The sequence below is a fragment of the Ptychodera flava genome, chromosome 20 (genome assembly GCF_041260155.1).
Source record: "Ptychodera flava strain L36383 chromosome 20, AS_Pfla_20210202, whole genome shotgun sequence".
NCBI lineage: Eukaryota > Metazoa > Hemichordata > Enteropneusta > Ptychoderidae > Ptychodera > Ptychodera flava.
The window spans coordinates 5,928,525-5,955,047 of record NC_091947.1 but is presented as its reverse complement, the minus strand read 5'-3'; the positions used below and the strand labels follow the sequence as shown (position 1 = coordinate 5,955,047).

Genomic DNA, 26,523 nt, shown 5'->3' with positions numbered 1-26,523 from the left:
GACCGAGGTAATACCAAAATTTTCATGATGACCCCCTAGTTTTGTCGTCATTATGAAAGAATGGTTGAAAGTTTCCTTAATTAAGAAAAATTTGAGTGAAAGGATAAGAGTTTCAATTTCAAAGAACGCATTTACTTAAACAAGGCACCAAGCTTCTATCAGATATCCATTGTAGAAAATTACAGCAACAACAAATCTTCCATTTCATACTCCAAACACTTTCCCACGTTTTACAGATCAAAGCTCATCCTAAATTATCTGTTAGGCATCTATCACTTACTTGATTTATTGCATACATTTTTGGTTTTTCTTGAAATTCTTTTGGAAGAACATCCTCATCAAAAAAGTAACATGTGATTTTCCATCACCAGGCGAAACTGTTGCTTTGAACACTAGAGGGCAGATTATGTCATCCAGAATCAACACTCCTTCTGAGTTTCAATTTCAAATAACGCATTGCCTTACATGTAACATTACTTGGTTATAAAGTTGGCCAGTGCATTCATTGGACATTGGGGATGAACAGGTTATACAGACCCTGATTTGCATCAAATGTCATCATTTTACTTTGCATTGGTTGAAAACAACTTTGAGAAGTCTTGACAATTGTAGAACACTTTGCTAAGATCATCACACTAAACTCACTTGACTGTTTACTGACACGGTCAAATTTATCACATGTACGACATACAACTGAATGTGATGTGAAAATATCAAAAATGAATTTCCTGACGCTGTCAGGAAATTCATTTTAGTAAGACACTGGACATATTGCTCAGCTATTCATCAATTTTGTCGAAGTTGTTTTTCTCATCCACAAAGGTCAATACACTTTCTGTGCACCCTCTCCTTGGTGTGGCTACATATTAGTGATAAGTTGCAATCTTAAAAACAGATCAGAACACACCTTCACCCTAACAGCTAATTTATAGATGTCAAAAAGTGAAAATCATAAAACAGTATACAATACCTAAGGTACAAATAATAACGAGTTAAGTTGGTAATCCAGACTTCAGCTTTATGACTCTTTGTAAATTTGTTTTTACCACCTTGTGTCATCACATCTGTGGAATAAACTGTTATGGTCTGCTTCAATTGGCACATATTATGTGTGTGTTTGTAGTTTCAAATTCAAACAGACTACTTAAACAAGTATTTGTATTTGCAATGACAGTTGAATGTAAACCGTTATCTGATAAGTAGATAGGATCATTGGTGTGACCTCATGAAGTCTTTGAGTCAATTTAGAAATTTCTGTAAATACCTTTTGCGTCAGCTCTCTAGTGCGTATTTCATGTGCAAGTTTCTTGTACCAGAGAGAACTTTTTGAAGCCCCAGTCGTGCAAAATTAATCTTGGAGGGCACAGTACTGAGATTTAGAATTGACAGGGCACTGATATCAAAGTGCTGATTGATTTTGGCACATTATAAATATCTTCGATTGATTGATTGATTGATTGATTGATTGATTGATTGATTGATTGTTGTTGTTGTTCTTGATACATGTATATTTCTGTTGATGTCCATCCTTTCTGGCCCTGATCTCATTTTCCATGAATGTTGTCACTCATTTGTAATTTGACTCAAGGATTTAGATCACTTTGTTTGTCCCAATAACACCTACCAGTATTAGTGTTACATATAATTCCTATTTTCTTTATTTGAATTTTTAAAAAAGCGGAAGATCATATTTATGGAAAAGATTATATTATATTTTGGTATTTAGTATATCAGAACTGCTCCTTCAATTGTGTTATTTACCATACAGCCCTTAGGACAATATTAACCTTTCCCTCAATGCTCCCTTCCCTATCCTACACATACCAGTATAGCTCAACAATACAATAATAGAGAAGAGAGGTGCATGGCAGGGCGCCCTCTATAGTTACAGAAAGTGAATTCTTTTGGAACTACCTTGTTGAACTGCTCATTAAATGTGTAAATTTTAAGGCCAGCCAGTATGTGTAAGACAGAAATAAACGACATGAAAAAAGCATGTATGCCCAGTGACACACTTGTTTGATAATTTTAAAATGTTTAACTAGTTTCGAAATCCTGGAGGCTGGTATAACTCTATTTATAGAAAATCTATGATACAATTTACTACAAATTTCAAAACTTATTGAAACATTTTTGAGATTTGAACACTGTTGAAATAAATTTTTAAATTTTGGGAATAGCTCTACTGATCGTAAAATAATAAGTTTCTTATCATTAATCAACACTTAATTAAATCAATGATTATTCACCATCAAATAAAGACTTGTCATTTGAGTGTATTGTACAGAGTGAAATTCAAAATAACTGATTTCACTAGATTGTAATTATCAAATTAACACTGCAAATCAGTATATCATAGGAGTTAACATGCTGGTGTCATTAGAATATGCTCTCATTGTGTAACAATTACATTCAGAAATGAACACTACATATACATAGCACAGACAGTTGAAAAAAGTTACCCTTGGGGCGCATTATACGCAAATTCTAAAATGGCTGTTTTTGGGTAACAACAAACGTTTGCTTCCCAAAATCTCTGACAGTCGCCTAAAACAGTCTGTTGACATGAGGCTGTAAGCTTAAGTGAAACAGACTGTTGTTGAAGAATCTTGAGCCCAATGGAAGCTAACGTATGCTGTCCCAAATTACATCTAATCAGTATGCGCTATGTAAGTTGTAACACACCAACTGAATTTTCTCTCTGAAAATCAAGAAGTCTTTCTGCTATCACTTGTCTCATTCAAAGACAACATATCACCATCATCATCTTTTACATCTTCTAAAAATTTAGAATGTGCATGGCACTTTCAAAGTTACCCTGATAAAAGTAATCAGCACTGTGATCCCCTCAGTCCAAAACTCCTAACCAGCAACTGGCTCTTTGCATATATCAGCACTTTTAACTAATAATGCAAACCATGTGACAGCAAATTGACGAATCATGACAGAGAGTCTGAATGAGCCAATATATAATAGATGTTAAAACAACTTTCAACATTAACAAAAGTCAAAAATGATTTATTTAAATTTCTGTCTATTAACATTATGGGACGTATAATAATTATTGAGTTTTGATACTTTAAATGTTTCTAAAGTTGATAGTTTTACCCTATATCATAATAATATTTAATTTTCAAAGGATAATAACATGAGTCAGATCAATACATATTTCTACTCATATTTCTTATGTATATTTGCCAACTCTGGAATTACTGGTATTCTACAAGACTGATGCATGATATCAAATAAAATATGAAGCATACAGATGTAAACAATCCATGAATTTTTGAACACATATACGAATTTATGGCATAAGCTGACACTTGTGACAGAGTTTTAAAATTTGTATTTTTAAATTATTTCATGTTTCACAGACAAACTACTGATTCAAATGATGTTGGAGGCTGAAGGTCAGTCAAAATTCTTTAAGCACCAATGTTAGAAAGTGAAATTACATAACATGTATGACGTACTACAATCAATGTGAGCACAGCCAAGATGGATTATACTGGACCACTGTATTCATCAATTCAGTTTGATAACAATGTCTTTGCCATATTTTCAATCATTCTGACTTTTATTACAAGTAAGTAAAATAAGGATTTTATAATTTTTTTAAAAATAAAATTTCATTGATTTTGTATGCAAATACATGGTTTGTAATGGCATTCACGAGTAGCAAAATCAGGCGGAGTGTAAGTAGGTAGCATAACACTGCTACATTTTGACATTGCAATGTTACCTTTCCTATGTTGATACGATAACAAGAATGGACACCTGCTAACAATAATGTTCCTAGCCGATATCTTATGTTTCAGAGGGGGTGGGGGATGAGGAGGGGGGTCTGCATGGACACTTTAGTGATAATAACAATTGCCCTATAAAAGTCTGCAGAAATTAGAAAGAGTTGGTGATATAATTATGAAGCCTATATTACAATACAAAGGAAAGTGGCTGAGAAACCCTCTGGTGAGCCCTCTGAGAACTTTATACTTATAGTATTTTTTGTGATGATGTAAGTACCTCACGTTTCATTAATTACTAACATCAGTGACAAAATCTCACTGAAGCAGAACTCTCTACACCAACTGTAATATCAAGGGTCAAACTGTAAAGAAAAGTCTCTTGTGCCAGAATATTTGGAGTAGAATTGAGTTCGTTTAAGCTGCAATGGGACTTGCTTGTGCCTGTCACACCATAGATGCAAGCTCAAATATAACACAATAGAGTTTTCCCTGGTAAATTGCTGAGCAGTAAAATAATCAATCTAAAGTTTAGCACTAAGAATAAAATATAACAATAATAGAATAACACAGGGGACTCATATGAGGTACTTGAAAAGTCAATAGTGTGTGTGGTACATACGAAACACTCCCCCTAGTCAAAGTGGAACAGCTTCAACACGCTGTGCACATGATGATTGTTTCTCATGTACATCTAGGTTGCAATGCACTTTCTAACCCCTGGCAGTTTATATTCGCATGGTCAGTCACCCATTACCGGTACTGTTTTCACAAGTACCAGTATTAATATCTTTACCCTCAAAGTCTGCACAGCCCTGTAAATCTGGGGTAAACTGTCAGGGAGTCTCATGACATTTTGACAAACACTGCTAGTGATAATGGTTGAAATTAAGCTCTGAATTTCACTAAGTAAGCTGTCTAATTAGTGTGCGCAACTGTAATCACTAATACAGTTGTTGTCAGGGTCACAGATCATACAGATTGTGAAATTCACCACTGAACAAAAACAATTTTGTTTTAAAACCCTAATTATCATGATGTCATCACACACTTCACAAAGCCCTGGCTAAGCAGTGCATCATAACCATCATTCCTTTAGATGGGGATTTCCTTGACATAGAATTTTATTCAAACAACTTCCACTCCAGTTGGGCTAATGAGCTATCAATTAATATCCATTTTAATAATGAAGGGTGTACCATCATGTTAATTGGAAGACAATGGCAAAGATATTTACTGTAATTAAAGGTGATGGTATAATTTACACATTATTAGGAATATAGATAATAGCCAGCAGCCAGCAAAACAACAACGGTTGTCAGCTGAAATTTGCCAGCTGTTGAAAATATTTGAGTAAATATTCACAGAAATTTTGCACAAACTTAATGTGCTCACACACTACTCATTATTGCGTTTACTTTTATTTTTTTGCAATCTATAACCAAAATATTCTTTAATTAAATAACTCTGCAGTCACTACACAGTTTCCCATCAACATAATCACTCTAGAAATTTCAAATAGTACATGCAGCTGAGATTTACCGGCCTGTAACGGGTACTTCTGTGATACACAAGTTCCTCTATGTATACAGATATGTGACACATACACCAGGCACACACACATACACATAAATAAACACACACACACACACACACACACACACACTGTTATTGGTTAGACATGTTCAGTCAGATGACAGCAAGGGCAATTAAATGAATAAATAAAAAGTCCAAAATGAATTTTCCCAGCTCTGCTGCTATATAGTCCCAACAACACAGGAACTACACTCATTTTTAAAGCCAAGTGTGTAGTCACAGCAATACTAATAGTACACAGTGAGTAATTAAATCATCTACATGGTTGTGTAAAGCTACACACTGACAGATGGCAAACACAGGCCTATTCATAGATGTGGTTATGCATATATGTATACCATATACATGTACTGGTACAAGTCTACCTTGTATACCATATATCAATGCAAGAATATCTTTGCTATAGATATGCAATCAGGCTGCTGTCCCCCTGCTGTCACATACATCTACAGATAAACAAAATTTGCCACCGTCCATCATGCACTGAGATGGTGTAAGAAAGACACTCAAAAAACTGAATTTTACCAAATTCAACGATTTTTGTATCAATGCAGTTGAAGACAAATAGTGAACATTTAACACCACAAAATTACATTGCCTGGGAGTTCATCTTCCTGCTCTTTCAATTCTTTTTCTTCTTTCATTAAAAAAAGAATAGAAAGGATTTCTACAATTCAAAAATTTGGTCAGTATGGCATTGAATACCTTGAGTTTTATTTTCCATGTACATTTAAATTATCAAAGCAAGGTCTCTTTACTTTAACTATTGCATGCTGTACAGGTTTATATATGAATGTCCTCACTTTCAAAGAATGAATATTGAATGCTGTGCAACAAAGTAGTCCCTCTATGGTCTTATACACCTATCTTTGATGACATTGATGGTGTAGGGAGCAGTCAGTTATTACCGATATTGCCTGGATCATAATTTTTTCATACAGTGCGGGTGGGGGTGGGGGTGTCACTTTGATTTTAAAAATATCCCTCAACTCCTTTTGCAGTGAATGCAAAATCTTTGGTAAAAAATGTGATTGTCTGCTAGTTCTCATTCTCAGAAGTTATCTTACTGTGGTCTAAATACACTTTTATCATCACAGTATATTGATGGCAAGGGTTCAAAGGCAGCCATCTGATCGGTTGAGATGTGAAAAGAACTGTAGTATTAATTATGATATACCATAGTTGGCATGCGCATGAACTTTCGGCAAGAGTAAAAATCCTTTTTTGACGTTCCATGCCAGAATTTTAATATACTGTATGATATGATAGCAATAAATCACACCCAGCGACAGTATACCACTCGATTTTGACCAGTTCACTTCTATACACCCGCTATCGCTTGTGCATATATGCAATTTACTGGTCAAAATCTCGTGGTGTACTGTAACTTGGTGTGCTTTATTGCGTATCCGTCTAAATAACATCTTGCCTTGGCAACTCTACAGGTTAATGTCTTGGCAGAATTTGTTCCAGGCAAGACAAAATGAAAGATTCTTTAGTGGGATTCTGTTGAAGTACTGAGACAAAACAACAGGTGAAAGCAAGATGTTAAAAAGTGAGACTTGGTGTTTGTTTGAAGTTCACTTTGTACTGCTGAATAACTGTACTGTCCTAACCCTTCTTCAAGAAACACATGCACAAACTCATCTTTGGAATCAAACAAAGATATCATAATGAATCTTTGACTATTTACTTTGGATTAAAACGAGATGAGTATCAATATATAAAGAGTAGGTTTTCATATTGTAACCCATCTTAAATAAATATTAAATAAATGCATTGTTAAATATGTTTCGTGTGTATCTTGATGCAGTGGCCAAAGCATCCCCCACCGTCCCCTGGCTTGTATATAGAGCTGAACACCTAGACATGGCTGCAATATTGTCCTTGAAGTTGAACACAACAGTCATTGTTCTCTTGAAATTTTCATCTCTATTGAAGGAAAGACATCAATTTTCTTGAGTAGATATGAGAGATTCATCAACTTTGACGCAGGTACAAGAAAATTTGCTGGCCTACATCTGAGCATCATAACACCTGAACATGCATGAACTTGGTACAAACATGCTGATTTTAAGCTGTCAAAGTAACAGTGGTAGAGTCTTTTCCATAACTGCAGTGAGGTTGGTCTCTTCAATTATGTGAATCTGGGATATGCAGTTTAGATGTGGCGTTCAAGGACAGCATGTGAAGTCCAGGAGATGTATCCCACTATTACAATTAGGGTTTTCTAATGTTGATTTTCTATTGACAAAAAAACGTTTTGATTTCCGGTGGAAATTTTGAATCAGGGAGATTTTAAAATGACAAAGGGATACATACATATTAGAAAAAACATTCCTAACGAAATTGAGAGTCCCAATTGACACAGACCAAAAACACAAAATAAACTCATTTATGTACTAACAAGGCAAGAATCATCATTTACTTACCGGCTTTGTTTTTAAATTATATACACTAAGAAATACCTAGATAATATTATATTTATCTTATTATGTCAAAAAATATGTAAAACATCTTTATGTAACACTTTTATTGCTACAAAATGTAACATAAATTGTATATTTAAAAGCAAGCAACAAATATTATCATAACAATATCATGATCAGACACAACAGAGATTTAGGATGAGGTGTGTTAAAAATCTATTTGTTCATCGAGTGTTTTTTTAAATGAGAATACGTATGATGTGATCCAGTAAACTTCAAGGGAAAAATAAGTGGAAAGAAACGATGATTGACAAATTTATGGCAAGATTTAAACAATGTCACTGAAAATTCAGAGAACATAAAGTGGACTGAAAAGTCTGCATCTGGTCCTGTACTTAGCAGGTGCCATTTTTATGTTAATCTAACCTACATGTAGATGAGGCGTTCTGTAAATTCAGGTGTTGACCCTATGAGGTAGGACAGTTCTGAACTGAGTGACACTGTTCAAAAAGTTGATGGTAGAAAGTATGCAAGTCACATTAACAAGAATTGCAAGTGGAACTATACTGCACACATACAACCTTTTGCTTTAAACAAAACATCCTTATATTGGAGCTGGTTTATATAGTTAATTTTTAAAGCTTATAACTTTTGCTCAGGAGAGTGAGATATATCATCCAAACTTGAAGACTGTGTATTGACATTACTATTGAGGATTGAGAGTGTTAAAATCTAATGACAATAACTCATTTTCAAAGATGAATATTCATAAATTAAATCACTGTGCATTTATATTCTATCTGAATCAAAACATCCACTTATCAACAAATGTTGTGAAAACCAAGCGGTAGACAAATGTCGATAATACAAGAGGAAGGTCTACCTGTAGTTATTTTGCCTTACCCACATGAATCGTAATTTGTTTTCATAATAAAGGCAGTCATCAGTGTTCACCATGATACTGATATTTTTGGTGACAAAAAAAAGCAAAATGATTCTAGGCTAACATTCAGACAACCCAACAAACCCTAACAGACAACTTGAAACATTCACATAGATGTTTTTTCTGCCATTTTTTGTCTTTTGGCAAGATGAGGCAGGATGAAAAAAAAACGTGTGTATGAAGGACATGTCATCTACATCCAATTGGAATGACCTTATGCAAATACTGGGAAGGAGAATGACAATTGACCTTGCAAAATGGAAATGCAAATTCTTCGACCAACAAATTTATGGCAAAGTCATCACACATCATCAATTAATAGTAACATACTCATGGTGCCACCATTTAATTCATCATTAATTCTGCATGACCAATGTCTGCATTAATTCATGATAAGTAGGTAAAATGGGACAACAATGACACTTTCCAAAAAGATTAATTACTCAATTAATCTAATTGCACACACTGAGGACAATGATGAATTTTTTTTCAGAAATTCTCAATTTCATGGGAATCTCACATCCAGTAGGAAATTCCTGAAGCAAAAGCATGTCTCTATGGTTACGGCCTTAGAGTATAGATATTCATTAAACAAAAGTAATGAATGTTTCCTTCGTTGAGCAAAATGTGAAATCCACAGGGATATTCACCCTTAAGTAGACATCTATTAATTCAAGAGTGAATGTCTATTTACAGCAGCAAAGATACCATCACTTCTATCTTGATTCAAGCTGTTGCTCTAATTCAGAATATTGCAGTTTATGCTGAGTTGAGCGAATCACTAGAAAACATCACAGCTCCTGAGGCTCAGTAAAAGGGACAATATTTCTGACTAGTGATTAATTTTTCATAATTTTAGTTCCAAAATTTTGCAAATTTTGTAATTATTCTAAAGCACCCTGAAGCATATGGAAACAGAAAGTGCATTGGGCTTTACAACAACTCATCATGTTATGGTTAATATTCAACGTTGTTATTGATTATTAACAAAGAAATTCGAGTCTGGACTGAAATGTACACGTAGTTTTCAACAATTATAAACATTACCAACATACTGGCTGTGGGTTGACTAGTTGTACATGGATGATAGTTTATTTAAACATGATATCTGGAGTTGAATCATAGCCATGTTTCATGCCTTAGCTCTGATGCTATATGTGTATCCAACTATGAAGCATGAGAGCCAAGGCGCAATGATGCCTGTGGTTGATCAAAACCCTTTCTTTTATTTTAATGTCCAACGGGTATTGTGCAGTTACAGGATGAAGTGCCAATAACCCATACCCAATGGAGCAAGGAGGAGTAAAGTGACTTGCTCAGGGGGCACAACACCATGCTAGAGTCTGGAACTCACCATCCTCTGATAGTGATATCAGTGCTCTAACCCCTGCCCACGGCTAACCCCTGCCCACAGTGCCTCCTCATGCCCATATCTATAAACAGATCAAAAAACACTTTAAAGTTCATCAAAAATTACAGGTAATGGAGCTTTGAAGATTCTTGAAAGTTTCTTTGCAGTTCTGTGAGAGTTGCCAAGGAATATCAAAAGGCTGTAGTGCTGGTCACCTGTACACTGCATATCAGTACAGGATGAAGTACAATCACGCGCATTCACCAAGCGTAATACGTGTTGGTGGACCTGACACCAGCAATCACAGACATCTACAACTCTATTTTGACTTTGTCATACAGACTGCGGTCAAGACAATGTCTACTCTGTGCTACCTGATACTGATTTCTGTTTATTCAATTAGCTCTCTGACTTACATACAACAGTCCATCTGCAGCACAATCATGGACTGAAGATGATGTGTTCGAACAATCATCCTGTCCATGGCTTGGTTAGGTTGGCGTAGCATAGTCTCTCCAAAAAACATGGGAGGGTCTTTGCCTGAAGAAACACCCTTGGCTAGCAAAGTTGAATCCAAACAGCTAAACCATCAAGATGAATTATGGAGTCTGTTACATCAGTATCAAAAAAGATGTTTTCTATCGGCCACATAACATACAGTACACATTTTCGTTCAAATTTCCCTGTGTCACAGTTAAAAGGCACGCAGCTGTACTTTTTGATGATTTTTTCCACTATTTTTATTTTGTTCATCAATTGCAAGTTCTTGTTTTAATCCCAAAGCATGTTAAAACACCCATTAGTTGGCTTGTCAAATGTAAAATGTCTTTACGTCTATATGTAAAATGCACTGTTATTGCGCCATGTTTACATTTGAATTCTTGTCAGGACCAGTATTCACCTTATCAACAATAACAAAGCCGTAGTACAGTAGAGGATGGGTTGACAAGCTCAACACTATGTATCTCAACATGGTCTCAACATGGGGAGTACAACAAGAAACTGTTGTTGATGTTACGAACAAAAATAATGAATAAAAATCATCAACAGTTCATGTGCTGGCCATGAAACTTCCAGCACTCTGTTGCAAGAAAGGAACACCAAGAGCACATTCTGCGGATGAAATTTTACACCAAAGAAGCACATCAATCATAAGACACTGTAACTTTTATTGTATGATGACGTTAGCATGATTTTTTAGAAATAACTTAATTAACATGCACATTTGAATGGCTCACACACACTATCCGCAAATGAGTACACTTTTACGTAATAATTCATCTATACCCACTGCATGCACGCAATGCTTCAAGCATTACTGGGCAATTAAAGGGTTACATTAGCGACTCATGCAGTTGCTAAGTACAATGTATATTTCAGTAATGAGAGAAAAACAATCTTAGCTGATCATGTACTGTTGCTAGCCAGTTGTTGCACTTTTCAAAGTAGACATCCAATCATTAGTCAACCATAGAAGAAAAATTAACATTTTTGTCCCATGAAAATTCCATGAACAACATTTCAGTGAACAACAATACAATATCATGATCGCCTAAATTAACTTTCTGTATTTATGGCTCCTTTGTCTGACTAAAATGATCATCTTTTCTGTTCAATGCATGTATACAAATATTACAATACAGCTAACTTCCACTCATAAAGGCCTACTAGATTAAAATATCCCCAGTACTCATCACATAATGATTAAACGTCAATTTTTACTGAAAACCCACATGATGCTGAATTAATATTTACCTGAGTGCCATTGTGCAAGTATCGATGCAGAAAACTTGACATTATGATAATTTTTTATTTACAACATTTTTGAGATAAAAATGCAAATTGTGCTGCAGTACATGTTGAACATGTCCAATCATGTATAATCTTGTCCTGGTCCAGAAAAAAAAACCTTGCAATGAAAAATCATCAGAGGCAGAGGATATGACAATTGAAAACACACATGTTTGTTTTCTTTATATATTTAAAAGCTCCTTGATTTGATTTACATGTCATACAGGCTGACAATACATATGTTCAAAATTCTTTTTTAACAACTGCTAATTACACAATTCAAATATTTGCGCATCAAATCAAGCATTATTTGTCCTCATTCAGTCTTATGGGCATTTGACCTGTTAATTTTTATGTTTAGAAAACATTTTTAAAACATACGGCCAATGTCCCTGAAGCTACTATAGACATGGCTACAAAATTAAGTATTTCCTGACTGTATGAAATTATCTTACTAAGGTCATCCTAGGGACCTGTATACCAAATATTAAAGCTGTCTGACCGGCCGAATTGAAAAAACAAGCGACCTAACAGTCGACAGAGCTCTGCTGTGTATGTAGAGAATGACTTTTTGTGACACATGTGTTGATGATGAAGGTGGATATCTTTGATAGCTCATTTTAGGATGAACTGACCAAATGTGGCAAAATTAGCTGCAAAAATACAAAATTGAAGATTTCATCATAATTTCAATATATTACATTAAGATAAACCTTAGGATCTTGTACACTAAATATCAAAGCTACCAGATGAGTAACATTTGAGAAACAAAGATTTTGACCAAAAATGGCAAAAATTTACCCAGAAATACAAAAATTGAAGATTTCATCAAATTTAAATATATTACATTAAGATAAACCCTAGGAACCTGTATACCAAATATAAGAGGTATCAGACAAGTACTTTTTGAGAAACAAATTTTTTGACCAAATATGGCAAAAATTACACCAAAAATACAAAATTGCAGATTTCATCATAAATTCAATACCGGTATATCATATTTAGTTTATCTGTAGGAACCTGTATACCAAATATGAAAGCCATCACATGAGCAGTTTTTGAGAAATAATTTTTTTACTAAAAATTACAAAAATTGCTCCCAAAATACAAAATTGTAGATTTCATCATAATTTGAATATATCATATTTTGATCATCCCTATGAACCTGTATACCAAATATCAAAGCTGTCAGACGTGCAATTTGATGAAATAAATTTTTGACCAAAAATAACAAAATAATTCGGACCTGAAAAATACAGATTTGCATATTTCATCACAATTTGAACAAATCTAAGTTTGGTTATCCCTAGGGACCTGTGTACCAAATATCAAGGCTGTCTGACCAGGGGTTATGAATAAAACTTTTTACGAAAAACTCATTTTTTGCATTAATTTGCATATTTCAAAAAAATCTAAAAATAAAAAAGCTGGTATCTCATAATCATATTTTGCATCTACACAACAAATATCAAATCTGTATGTACTGCGGTTCTCAAGATATTTGAGTGGACGGACATCCTCACAAATGGACATACATACATACAGACTGACGACGGACGCCGGACGGATACCCATCCCAATAGCTTCTGTAGACTGGTCTATAGTAGCTAAAAACCACAACTTAAGATTTGGGAAAACGTATTTGGCTTTGTATGATAATGAAAGGCCTATGTCACACGTCAGACTGTCTTGCCAGGAATTTACTAGATTACAATTTCAATGAAAAAAAAGGTTGTGATATGTCCAAAATTCTCTTACCTCTTACAGATAAGTAGAAACTTGATCCCTAGGATTGGGTCCCGTACCTTTTAGTTTGACTATGTAACGTCAAATGGTCAGGAATGCAATGATTCATGATTGTATCACTTATAAAATTAAAAAAATTATTTGAATTATTATTTTTACTGTGTTATGCAGCAAATGTTATAACGCAGGTGAAAATTACGTTTTGCATATTATGCAATGTGGATTGTGAAATGAACATGTTCTGTTATGAAATGTTTTCCGTTTAGCAAAATATTAATCCATATCATATTTTACAAAGGGTTATAATATCTATGTTAAGTGAAAATGTGCCACTTAAGATCACTTTGGCTGATTCCTGTTTGATATTCACAGTGTAGTCCAAAAATAACAACAGCATAGAAGCCAAATGAAAAGACTTACTCTTAAGTCTGCACATGCCTATTGGCATAAAGTATGAAATTAGTGATTTTTATGTTTTAGCAATTACACTTAAAAATCTTTGAAATATGAGATGTTTAACTCCAAGTCTATAGCAAAAATAACTACAGTGGAAACCAAAAGTTGCAATTCATATGTAAATTGCACAATATACCATGCTCATATAGGGCAAACTCAGAGTCCTAAGCCATTCTAAATACTCAAGGTGTTTGACATTCATTGATTCATTTGTTTGTATGATATTACACTGTAAAATAGTTGGTACAAAAGATAAATCGCGCTGTTTGATAGCTGTGCATGCGTGACGTTGCACACTGCTTCCTTGAAATGCACACAAATTTAACAGTGTTGCATGCATGGCTGTTGTTGCAGCTTGTAGTCTGAACTGTCGATGTCTATTCTAGTTTTCATTGCACCAACAGCAGTCACCTAAAAAGTTGTAATTTTGTAGTTTGAGCATGAGTAATTTCCAAAAATGCATCTAAATTTGCAGATAAATGGTTGTTTTTGCATATTAATCAGAAAACGTCGACGTCATTTGCAAACTGAACAATCATATTGTATGAAGAATGTGGTACATCGAAAATGATGGATGATTTCACCTCATTTGCATACAACAATGCCAAACTACCGATTCTCATTGTGTTTACAATCATCAATCACAAACAGCAAGTATATGAAATGAGACACGCACATTCCATATTTCTCCTAATGCAAGGCTACAAAGTTCCACAGCTCAGGGTAATTGATGAACATTTCTCACCATCAACTATTCCGGACATTGATATTGTTATTAAGTGTTTTACCAATAGTTTCAAACAATTCAGACTTGGAACAAAAAAATTCGAAACATTCCAATGTGGCCTTGCCTGGCACAGAATGTAGACAGTGGGTGTTGCTGATTGATGACACTGGACCATCTCATTAATCTAATGAAGAATAATTCACAATTACACGGTACTAATTGCGCAAATGAGATATTATACGAGCAGTTTTCAAAAGGTAACTTTTTTATGTAGTCATCAACTAAGATGGGCTGCCACTGTTGCGACACAACATGTAAATACTTCCACCTTTCAAATTTTGTGACTTGCAGACTTGCAATCTCCTCCTCTTCAAGAACCACAAAGACATAATGTAACATATACCACTTGCTCTTTTTATCAACAAGAATCTTCTTACCTAATTATTGTCTTTTTTGCAAGACCTGCTGTACTGTTGAACTAACCACTAAAAATACATGACATACACTACCGATAAATTTTCCCAAATGTCGCATATTTACATTAATATTTCAGGTTCACAGTGAAACCATTTAGATAATAGTGCAAACTTAACATTTCTGTTCCAACTATAATCCACAAAAGGTCAATATCCCAGACAAAAATTGACATATAAATATCAACAACACTCATTGTACACATGATTGTGTTTAACCAGATGGACATATGGACAGCTACCAGTACCATACTTAAACAAGCCAAGGTCTCATGAACATTGGGTTTTTCAGCATTTACTGTATCACTAACATTTATATGACTACATTGTGGGCTATTCAACTTCCTCTATACAAGTTTTTCATGGACAATTACATTTTCACATCTCTTTGATATCACATCAATGGTACACTTTCATTTGAGTCTCATCCACCTTTTTAAATTTATTTTTCACATGGTGCCTCCAACCTGGGGCTGTGATTTTCAGTATAACAGTAGATGAAAAACTCCATCCCAACCAGCTCAACGGAACTTTGTTCTATGATCATAATTTTTACGATTTGAACAAAAGACTAACTGCAGGCATTTCACTTTGCTTTCAAACACCTTTAAACAATAATTATCAATACCAGTATACAGCTAGCAGAAGGCCCAGTCTTATACAAATTTGTCCATGAAATAAACTTTTAACAATTTATTCTAAAATATTAGTCAACTGAAGACAAACATATCTGGTTCCCTGAAACCTAACAATAATTTTCAAAACTACTACACAACAAATAACCTGTCTAATACAAATATGTCCACAAATTACACTTTATTCTTGGCTCCATATGTCAATGCAGACATATACATGTATCTTGCTGTCAAATATTTCAACAATATTTTTCAATAACAGTAGCGAAACAAACAACCTGACCAGTACAACTTAATGTTTCTCAATGAACACTGTATAAATTAATAACTTTTCTTCACGTGAAATAGCGACACATAATGAAGTCATCCTCTACAGAAACTGTATTCTTGTTTCTTAAACACCTTTCAAAAAATTATTTTCACTACCAGTATATGAGTTTCTGCTCACATCGGGTACTCTGAGAAAAACGTCATTGTTGCATCCAGTCACCTAAATTTAGACCGAATAATTCTGTTTCCAAGAAAAATCTCCCGTTGAAATGTACAAACCTATTTTTCTGGAAAATTTCTGTCGGGCTAAATTTTACACATTAAAATTTTACCACATTTCTCGCCAACTATGCCTGACATTACAGGAAATTTTAACAACTGTTACCCGTAAGATCAATCATTAAACAGGTTTTTAAATAATCAATATATCATGGTTTTAAATACATATTGCATACTACTCATACACATAAATGGCTATGATGTTTGTCTTCACTGCCAAATGAGTGAATCTGTAATCCTCCATGCAAATACACAAAAATTATATTATGCACTTAAGGAGATTAACGATGCAATGCATCAAAATACTGTAGTTTTTGTTTTCGCTCATTACAAATTTTACCTGCGATTACAATCATTGTCCTATGATGTAAATCTGAATGGGTACACATCATATGATATTGATCACTATACATCAACAAACATACACATTGTATTTTGTGTGTTGTGCTGAGGAAGTGACAATTTATTGGCCGCAAAGCTTTTGATTCTATGAAGAATATTGTCACATGTTTGACAAGTTCCAATATTTTAAGCGAAATACCAAACGTATATCCCGATTATCAGTACAACTTGAGCAAGCAGCTGTTCTTTACCTCCGAGAACACTGTTTTTTTTTACTGGCAATTGCATAATCATGGACGATATTATTACAGGTGAATTTACCTTTGAATGATATCACTGGCACACTGCTTAACCGCCTCCTAACGTTGGCAAACATCTTTCAATGGGTCTGCGTAACCAAGCTGCCAGGCTGCAATGAGTGCGATTACCGAGATCAAATAGCTCCACAGGATGGACGCACACCAATGCATGCATTCACCTCAGAGTGTGCCTGATGAATAACACTGCGCTGAATTTTGTGACATCTGCATTGTGCTCATTTGCATGTTTTGTTGAGGTACATAGCATATGGTAATTACATTTGTCAAGGCATAAACTGTTTAGTCGATGAGATGGAACTTGCAATTTTAGATTTATAACAACTGCATTGGATGTAAATAGTTGAAATTCCATCACATCTTCCTAGCAATTTAGTCATAATATCGTCATGACGACAAATAATGAAAAATGCATTTTTGACAAAACGTTGAAAACTGGTACAGCAGAACATGATTAATGGTATGCCCCAGAACATGAATACCGGTATGGTAACACTGTATTCATGAACAACAAAATGGCAAATGATATTTTTTATTTTAAGCTGAAAACATATATTTTAACACATCTTGGAATTTGAAAAAGATGATAAAAAGAAATGAATGGAAAGTGAATATGGTGGTTGCTCTAGATCCGATTTCAAGCCACTCTTATATTTACCATGTACTGGTGACGTTGTTCAATTATGAATGCCAGGGTCAAAAAAAGGTACATATTTGAGTAGTTACCATGACCATGCATGTGTTAAACATTAAGTCAAGTTAACATAATGAAGGTATTAGTGGGTGATATTCCTACACTTTGGTTGACAAGACCTTGAAAAGACAATGGGACTTGTCAATGTCCATATGCTCCCTCAGGATGCATTATTCGATTGGGAAAGTGTGTTTTCCATAGTAATGACCACTAACTTCTCAAAATAAACTGTTCTAAATTTGCAACACTTGTGTACATAAAGATGTTAATACACCAGCATTACAAGCTGTTGCAGTGGTACAATATATATAGATACAACAAGTTTGTGATCAAAATTTACAGGAATTTTTTGACGGTGAACTCAATTGTCAAATACCATGTTACTTGCTGTCCTAGATGTAGATTGTATTCAGATTCATGATAACATCATATTCATACACAAAGTCCGACATCAATCAAAATGAAAAGACAAATTTTCATAGGATATATCATTATCAAGTAAATTAAAAGAATGGGTGAAAATCTATAGCATGTCTATAGTTCAGGAAATTCATAGAAAATTATAACAAGATGGAGGAAAGCATGTCACAGAATGAAAGACTTCAGTGTCAACAAAATAAAATAACACCATTTATTAATAACCTTGCCTTGTATAATGTATACCCTTCTACACCTCTCATATGATTTTAGCAATCAATTAATTGGCAATAATTTCATGCCCACTGGGCACATAACGGTAACTGCCTTGGGCAGGTGCGTGCCGTACTCTTGTGGTGAGTAGTTATCTTCTGATGAATTTAAAAAACACTGGAACAAGTAATATTGGAAATTCGTCTGCAACTAATAACATGATAATGCTGGCATGACTAGAAACAGAATTTTTTTTTTAAAACCTTTGCAAAATATTTAAAATTATAGTTTATCAACATCATTTGTCATCACTGGAAATTCAGTCAACTGATACAAAATATAGAACATGATGCTCTCATTGTACCAGTGAGTATAGGTAATGGGTGATATGAGTATAAATATATCACACCCCAGCAATGGGTCAAAGGTCAGCATATAGACCTTTTGATGATTTTTTTCATCATGTTTGTTTTGCATGTGTATTGTAAGTTCTTGTTCTACTCCAAAGTGTGTTGAAACACCTTCTATGTAGCTTGCAAATACAGTGTCTACACATGTAGAATACAGTCTCTCATTGTTTAAATTTGAATTCTAGACTTGACCAGAATTCCTCACTTGTCAACAATGACAGTGCACTTAATACAAGGCACAGTTGGCAAGCTGAATAAGAAATCGCAGTTGACATTAAAGCAAAACTTCAAAACAAAACAATCAAATGTTACAGCTACTGGCCCTCTTATTATGACTCAAGTTCATAGTGTCCTCTATTACTCAAATATTAAGTGTTCAATTCCGTGTTATGGTATATTATCATATTTCCACTGTTATTATCAGACAAGTTTGCAAATTTGTTGACAAACATCCAAAAATAAATTCAACAAAATGCAAAATTTGAATTTTTCATTCCAGAAAGACATTATTTTCCCTGTCAAATATTTTTCTTCACACGTCAAAGAAAAACATATCATAATACACAATGGCCTTCAGCTGTTGCCAGGTTTTATATCATTAAATTTTACATACCGTATGTTATACAATACATCATCATGAAAATGATCAAATCAGCATATTGCCAATAAAGTAAAAGCATACCATATTAATGAGTACATTTAGTCTGCAATACGTCAGCATGCATCAGCAGTGTGAATTTTTAAATCCAATCTGACCATAGAGGGCGCCTGAACAAACTACAAAGGGTTGCTTGCTTGCTGGTTTGCTTTTTACAGTGAAAAGCTGTAAATTTTCAGTATATTTTGATTATCTTTGTTCCACAAAGTAAATGTATTTTATTCTTCTCTCAAAAATGCTCAAAAGTGCTGATATGACGCACTGTGTATAAAATATCTAATGTTCCTGTTGATAAACTAATCAGTCTGGACTAAAGTTCAGTTGTCAACAATCATATTGGACAGTGTACACACTTTGACTGTGTTAAAAAACATTACAAACTATGCATTTTAAAGTGACTGGGAACTAGAATAAGCAACTGCATTTAACAAAAAAAACTATAAATGGAAGGTACCTCAAAAGTTAATGCTAAAATGGAGGTTTGACCAATAAAAAATCTGGGCCAGTCGGGTGACTCGGATGACAAGTAAGGTAGAACTCTTGCAGTATATTATAGATGCAAAGAAAAGTATGTGACCTATCCAATGACACGCAATTTACTAAATAAATTAACACTCATCCTGCTAGGCCTATCACTTCTGTCTGTCGAGTAGTACAAAGTGATATTGAGCTACAACCAAGAGTATTCTAACTTACTTGGGATCAGCGAAGAAGGCAAACTCATCTGAATCCACAATCACTGATGTGACCATGACAGGCATTTTGACTCAGTGAACCATACCTAGAGTATCCTTGTGATATCTAAGGGCAAGCAGCTTTAACTTTTGATGATTTTTTTCAGTATTTTTGATTTTCAAGTTATTGTTCTTCTTCTCCCCCAGCATGATAAAATACCCACTATTTAGTTTGCCAACACCTAATAATTGTAAAATTTCTACATATGTAAAATTCACTGTTATTGTTTACATTTGAATTCTAGTCCGGACCATAATTCACTCATCAACAATAACAAGGCAGTCTACACATGTACTGGCTGAGTTGACAAGCTGAATACTGTGTATATCAACATGCTTTGGGGAGAACAACTTGACATTAAAAACAAGTACGTGAAAAAGTCATAAAAACAGCCACTGGCCTAGACTTGGTTCAAGTCGGTGAATTTTAAAAAAATAAAATCATTTATAATAGTTTCTCTTGTGTCTCTCCTATTTCGTACAAACCTATCCGGAATTTGGCAGCTCACGCCAGGTTTTCCCAGCGATTGAATGCGTCACGTTTGAGTCTGCGCAGTAGTGAGTTAGTTTCTGCCGGATTCACCGGTGAAACTCCGCTGTATAGCGTTCACTCCACTCATCGCGTTCACCCTACTCATCGCGTCCACTCACGCGCGCGTTTCACATGAAAGCATACAAATCATTGCGTTCACTCCACTCAAACATTCACAAATCACAGACTTGAACCAAGTCTACCACTGGCCCTGATATTGATGATATTGTTATTGTCTATCAAAATATATTCAATAAACAAGAAAATTTTACTAAGTTACACATACAATGTTAAAACTAAACTGAAACCAGTTGAAGTTACATGAAGTTACATGACAATACATACATTACAGGAATCTCTCAACAAAATCTACCTGTATAGTCCCTGACATTTTTTTCACTCTACAGTAAACACAGGCAAACACCCAGTAGCTAGGATCATACATTTTGTGCTTCTTTTCTGTTGGTTCAAAGTTCTTTTTCAGAACAATCGGATGAAAATCAAAAGTAGAGATGGTTCCTTTGACTTGCCAAACCATGTTTATTCTTTGAAAATAAGGCCCCAAAAAAATAGCGGTAAAGGAAAAATGATGCCATTTCTATATTGGATTTGAATAAATTTGTATCAATATTAAAGTCAAAACATTTTTATCTTGAAAACTTGTTAGGCTACAAAATACACACCAATCACTCATGTACCTTGATGCATTTCACTGTGGTGTTTGAGGGCGCTCTACAGTGGTTGGCATAATGAGAGGACACAATGGGAAATGTCATATTTGTGGCCAAGAAGAAACACTGGAACACATCTTATTTGAGTGTAAACATGTTAAAGAAATCTGGCAGAAATGTATTTGTTTCTTTGTCAGAAAACACAACTTTGATAATAATATCAATATCAAAAGATTAGCAATTGCAGGAATCGAAAATGATAATAATGCAACATCTGACATTATTTACTGTATTACTTCCTTTGTAAAATATACAGTTTGGAATATTCGAAATTCGGTTACTCTTGATGGGATTAAAGTTTCCCTTCAATCCTATGTCATGCAATTGAAATGTTATCTCTCCTCATGGATGAATACATTATATTTCACTTATAAGATGATGAACAAAACTGAGGATTTTATCACAAAGTTTCAAGCCTTGTAAGACTTGAAGGAGAAGAATGCATCCTGAATGCATTCATATGATGATCTTTGCAATTAAACAGCTAATTATTTGGGGGTTTTTTTTGTCTCCAGACAAGACGCATTGTAATTTTAATGCATTCACAGTTATGTAGATTTGTTTATTTGTGACTATGTGGAAATAAATTTATCTTTTTCAAAAAAAAAAAAAAAAGAGGACACAATATGGCTCTCACAAAATTTACACTGATAAGATATGGTGAAAAATTTGTGGTGCATGATGATCTTTTTGAAAAAACACATCATACGGACAAAAGTTTCTTAAGTCAGTCCTTAAGACTAACAATGAGTAGTTTTAGATCATTTTTCTTGCCTGTTGTCTGAAATTGGAGAGAAAATTAACTGATGTATAATCTGAAGTTTGTCAAAATCTGAGGGTACCCTGAACCACAGCATCAAGCCATAAATTTATAAAATCTGTGATATTAACAAGAACCATATGAGAATTACAAATGCCATAAATACTTTCACCTGAGGCTTTCTTTAAAGTGTCTATGACATGCCCGTAACAACTTTTATAATCAATCTCTATTCCTTGGAGATAAGTTGATAAGAATGAAGAAGTACAGTCGTCTAAGGCAGAGTAGAAATATATTAATTAATCTGTGCCTGAACCAGACAGCATGCAATTTCACAGGTCTGACTAACTGGTAATTATTTCAAGTGAATAATGGTTTGATAAAGACAAGCAAATTTGCCAGTAATACCATAGGATTTACGTCGACACCAAACTGTCCTGGGAATCATCACATTAAAATTCAATTTGCTTATCCATCGATTGTAATGCATGCCATTGGCAGATATGAATACACTGTGTATACATGTACTATGACAAGTCACTTCATCACCAACTGTACCTGAGACAATAACATTTGAAACCAAAATATATTTCTTATAAAGCTGCAGGTTGGGTTCTTTCCCAATTCTGAGCATTTTGAACGCCTTTTAATGTGTTTAGAAAAAAGAATATTATTTGAATTATTGATGAATTCAAAAATAATCACACATGGTACAGTGGACAATTTTGGATGTGAACTATCAATAAACTGTGCAAAGACAGTGGATATTTGCATAACAAAAGACTGCCATGATGTCACAACTCTTCAAAATTGCGTCATCATAAATAAGGGAGTCCTGAAACGGCTGTAATAAGGAACTTGAAGATTAGTTTTCCTGAGATAATAATCAACCTGTGTTTCATTTTGCCTGTACGTTTCATTGATTAACTCTTTGAAAAAGAATCATAATGATAAGAACTTGCATTGACTTGTGCCCAGCGGGGTCATTTAATATTGTTGGCATAGCAATTATGAAATTATGAGAAAATGTCCAGTCTTTAATTGTCAACCCTTGACTACAAATGAATGAATCCAACTGCATCAGAGAAATTATGAGTTATTACAACTTGTGGTCATGGGAGTGTTTCAGAAGTAGCAGTGAAAGACATGAGTTATACAAGACTCCCAGACTGAGTGACCCTGAAACAGGAAGCAGTGGGGGACTTGCATAAAAAGCCTCTATGGTACCGTATTTATGTATTTTTTCCTTTCACTAGATTACATTTAATTTCTCTCTCACTGCCTCTAAATTACACCTTGTTAGGACTCTATGAGCTGAAGCATTTGTGATGTGTCCACAACAATAGCCATATGCAAATTCAGATTCTCACAGCCAATTCATCACTCTACACCAAAACCAATAGGCCGTTATCACAAACAAGCTTCATCAAACAATTAATTAATAGTAGAGTATTGTGACCGGATTCCAAAGGGTCAGACAATTATGTTAATTTTGTATTATTTTCTTTGTACATTTAAAATTTTTTTTCTCATACTTTTACTTAAGGCTTGACATTGGCATCCATGTTTTGGGGTGCAACGGGATATTGTTGAATTCAAATTTACAACAGTCATATATTTCTTGAACAATTGTCATAATAAGCACACCCTCATCTCAAAGTGAGTACAATGACATATCTTTAGTTTGAAACTTACTCATGAAAATAATGTGAATAGATGCAGTCACTGGGACAAATTTGAAAAGAAACCTGATTGAATGATATTAAATGTAGAGTGAGACCATGGAGGGGGGGGGGGGCATGGCAAAATGATCACTGGGTGACCAAGAGGCAAGGAGTGAACAGCAAAAGATACATAAGGTAGATACAACCTATATTTGACAATTTCATTAGCTGATGTGCATTAGGTGTAGTGGAGAGGGGCCACAGATACAGACAGGTAAATGACCTTGAGGTCAAGGAAAACTGCAAATGAAAAACACAGTCAACTGAACAACAAGGTACTGTAAAAACCATATTCATTTGACAATGCTATCAATTCAACCACCCTATTTTTTTCTCAAAAACGTAATTTTGTTTCACCCTTATTCGACCACAGATGGAAATTGGGACTTTCTCAATAATCTCTAAGAATTTGACCTACCAATCATGACAAGCTGTTTTGAACATTTTACTTTTGATAAAATATACAGAACAATACAATTTACAGCACAGAATATCTAAGTTAGGATTTCAGGAAAGTCATCTTTATATGTTTCAATCATCCAAGATGGTAATCTTATCACTTATAATCTGTCAAAATAAATTGAAATCCCTAATAATTCAACCACTTAAATTATTTTGGCTTTGTTAATTTTCTAATAATTTTTTTCTGGTTGAATGGATATGGTTTTTATGGTACATTACTGTTTATTATTCTGATGAGTATAGTTTCTGTATTATCAACTATGAGATCACGCAGATTTCTTGGAAAAATATGATTATATTTTCAAAGAAAAAGCTTGTTTAGTGTGAATTTCAATAATACATCACAAGTGTTGGCATTTTTCTTTCCCAGCAAAACCTAATTAAGGTAGTTTCCATTTATCATGCAACAGTTACACAAACAATGGTGATTAATGGAATAGCTTATTTATATGAAGGATGACATCTGTTTTATTGAAGGAATATTTTTAATGAGTCATTATTTAACATTTTCATAAATGAGTTTGCCATGATGTCTGATTGGAAATATATCCATAATTCAGGGGTTTCATTGAGAGCCGGCAGCCAGTAAAATTGACCAGTTACTCTCATGATTTTGCCGGCTACTTTTTTGGAAAATATGGACTCTTTCATCGCTAAAATATTTTTTACATTTTGAAATGATTCCTACAAGTATCACAAGCTGTGTAATCAAACTAATCAACGGCTTTTATGTGGAACAACGTTTAGTAGACGAGCGACTAATACGATCACCGCGTTGCATGGTCTATCGTGTACTGCCTAAATAAAAATCAAAATTGCAACGGACGATTGTATTGGCTACCTGAATGTACAAATTTTCATATCCTTTATCAAGTTTCTTACTTTGCATACCAATATAGTCAAACAAACTTGAGGACGTTGGTTTCTATTTGCAAAATATGGTCATCATTGTTATTTTTAATCATTATTGATAAATTAATTATCCTTTTTACCTCCGAGTCCCCAGTGGTATAAAAATTCTTCATGTGCAGATTTTCGTACCCCACACCAGGGTTCTTAATTCTAAGCACAACATAGTGCAATAATGAAAAGTTTATCGTTTTCTGTGTTTAAAATATCACAGTGTTTCATCCAGGATGGCATCAACAGGGTCTTGGTCAGGGGGATTTTCCCCCTTTACCAGAAAATTTAGGGGGATTTCACCAGTTCATGTGTTCTACTTGTATCTCTAAGTGTGACTGGCACCATTTTATGGACGGCTGCAGGTGCCCCTTGACAAATTAATTGGGGATGCTAACATGTCAACAGCGAGGAATCCCCCATTCCCTGTCTAGATGAAACACTGCATAATATCGTCTACAATATCAAATTTATATCATTAATAATAGTGAATTATTATTAATAGTTTACCTCCTAAAAGCATAAAAGTTTTTAATATACCAATTTTGATACCATACATCAAGATTGTTACTTTACAGAGCAATATTGTAAAATTATTTTGAGACTTTAGTTTTATTTGTATAAAATAGAGTCAACATTACCACATTGTATCATTACATATTTATTTATTAGCCGTGTTCACAATAATGACATTGGCTCAGAAAGAAAGAGAAGGGAAGAAAATGTATAACACTGAAAAGTTTTCAGATTCACTTCATTCACATCATGTTTAATTATGAATAATCATGTTTAATCTCAAAGGAAAATGTTTTTTCTGATGTGAACACAATGTGTCATGGAACACTGCTGACAATATGCCTGAAAATACTAGAATTTCAAGTGAATTTTTTGCTGATTTTCCAGAGCTTCAGGCCTTTGGCCGGGGGGGGGGGGGGGGGGGGGGGGGCTATCACAAAACTGTTAGGAGGACTCCCCCACCCCCACCCCTAGCCCCGACAGTTGTGTGGTCATGGCAGCTGCAAGCCACCTACTCTTCCATTTCGGCCCCCTACTTCAAAACTTAGTGAAACCCCTGATAACGTAAATATGGAAAGGAGTCCTTCAGAGATATGTTTAAAGTAAGCTGTGTAGTAATACAGAGAAGTACTGTTTATGACTGAATAATTCAGTATTAGAGACACTGCAAATAG

The 26,523-nt window shown here is 34.4% G+C and overlaps 1 protein-coding gene and 1 long non-coding RNA gene across 4 annotated transcripts in view; one reads left to right on the top strand and one right to left on the bottom strand.

The window, feature by feature from the left end:
• LOC139119837 (calsenilin-like) overlaps positions 1–26,523 on the bottom strand; it is a 127,587-nt gene that overhangs the window by 72,385 nt on the left and 28,679 nt on the right. Inside the window, exon 1 of one of the 2 annotated variants that reach the window (XM_070683756.1) lies at positions 17,103–17,281. The exons of the other annotated variant lie outside the window; for it this stretch is intronic. Within the exon in view, the coding sequence (XP_070539857.1) occupies positions 17,103–17,157 (55 nt within the window). The 5' untranslated portion in view covers positions 17,158–17,281. Of the gene's footprint in view, positions 1–17,102; positions 17,282–26,523 lie in introns of those variants that run through there. 2 annotated transcript variants of the gene reach the window in all.
• The window catches only part of LOC139119840 (uncharacterized), a 73,635-nt gene that overhangs the window by 37,620 nt on the left and 9,492 nt on the right, over positions 1–26,523 (top strand). The gene's annotated exons all lie outside the window — the stretch shown is intronic.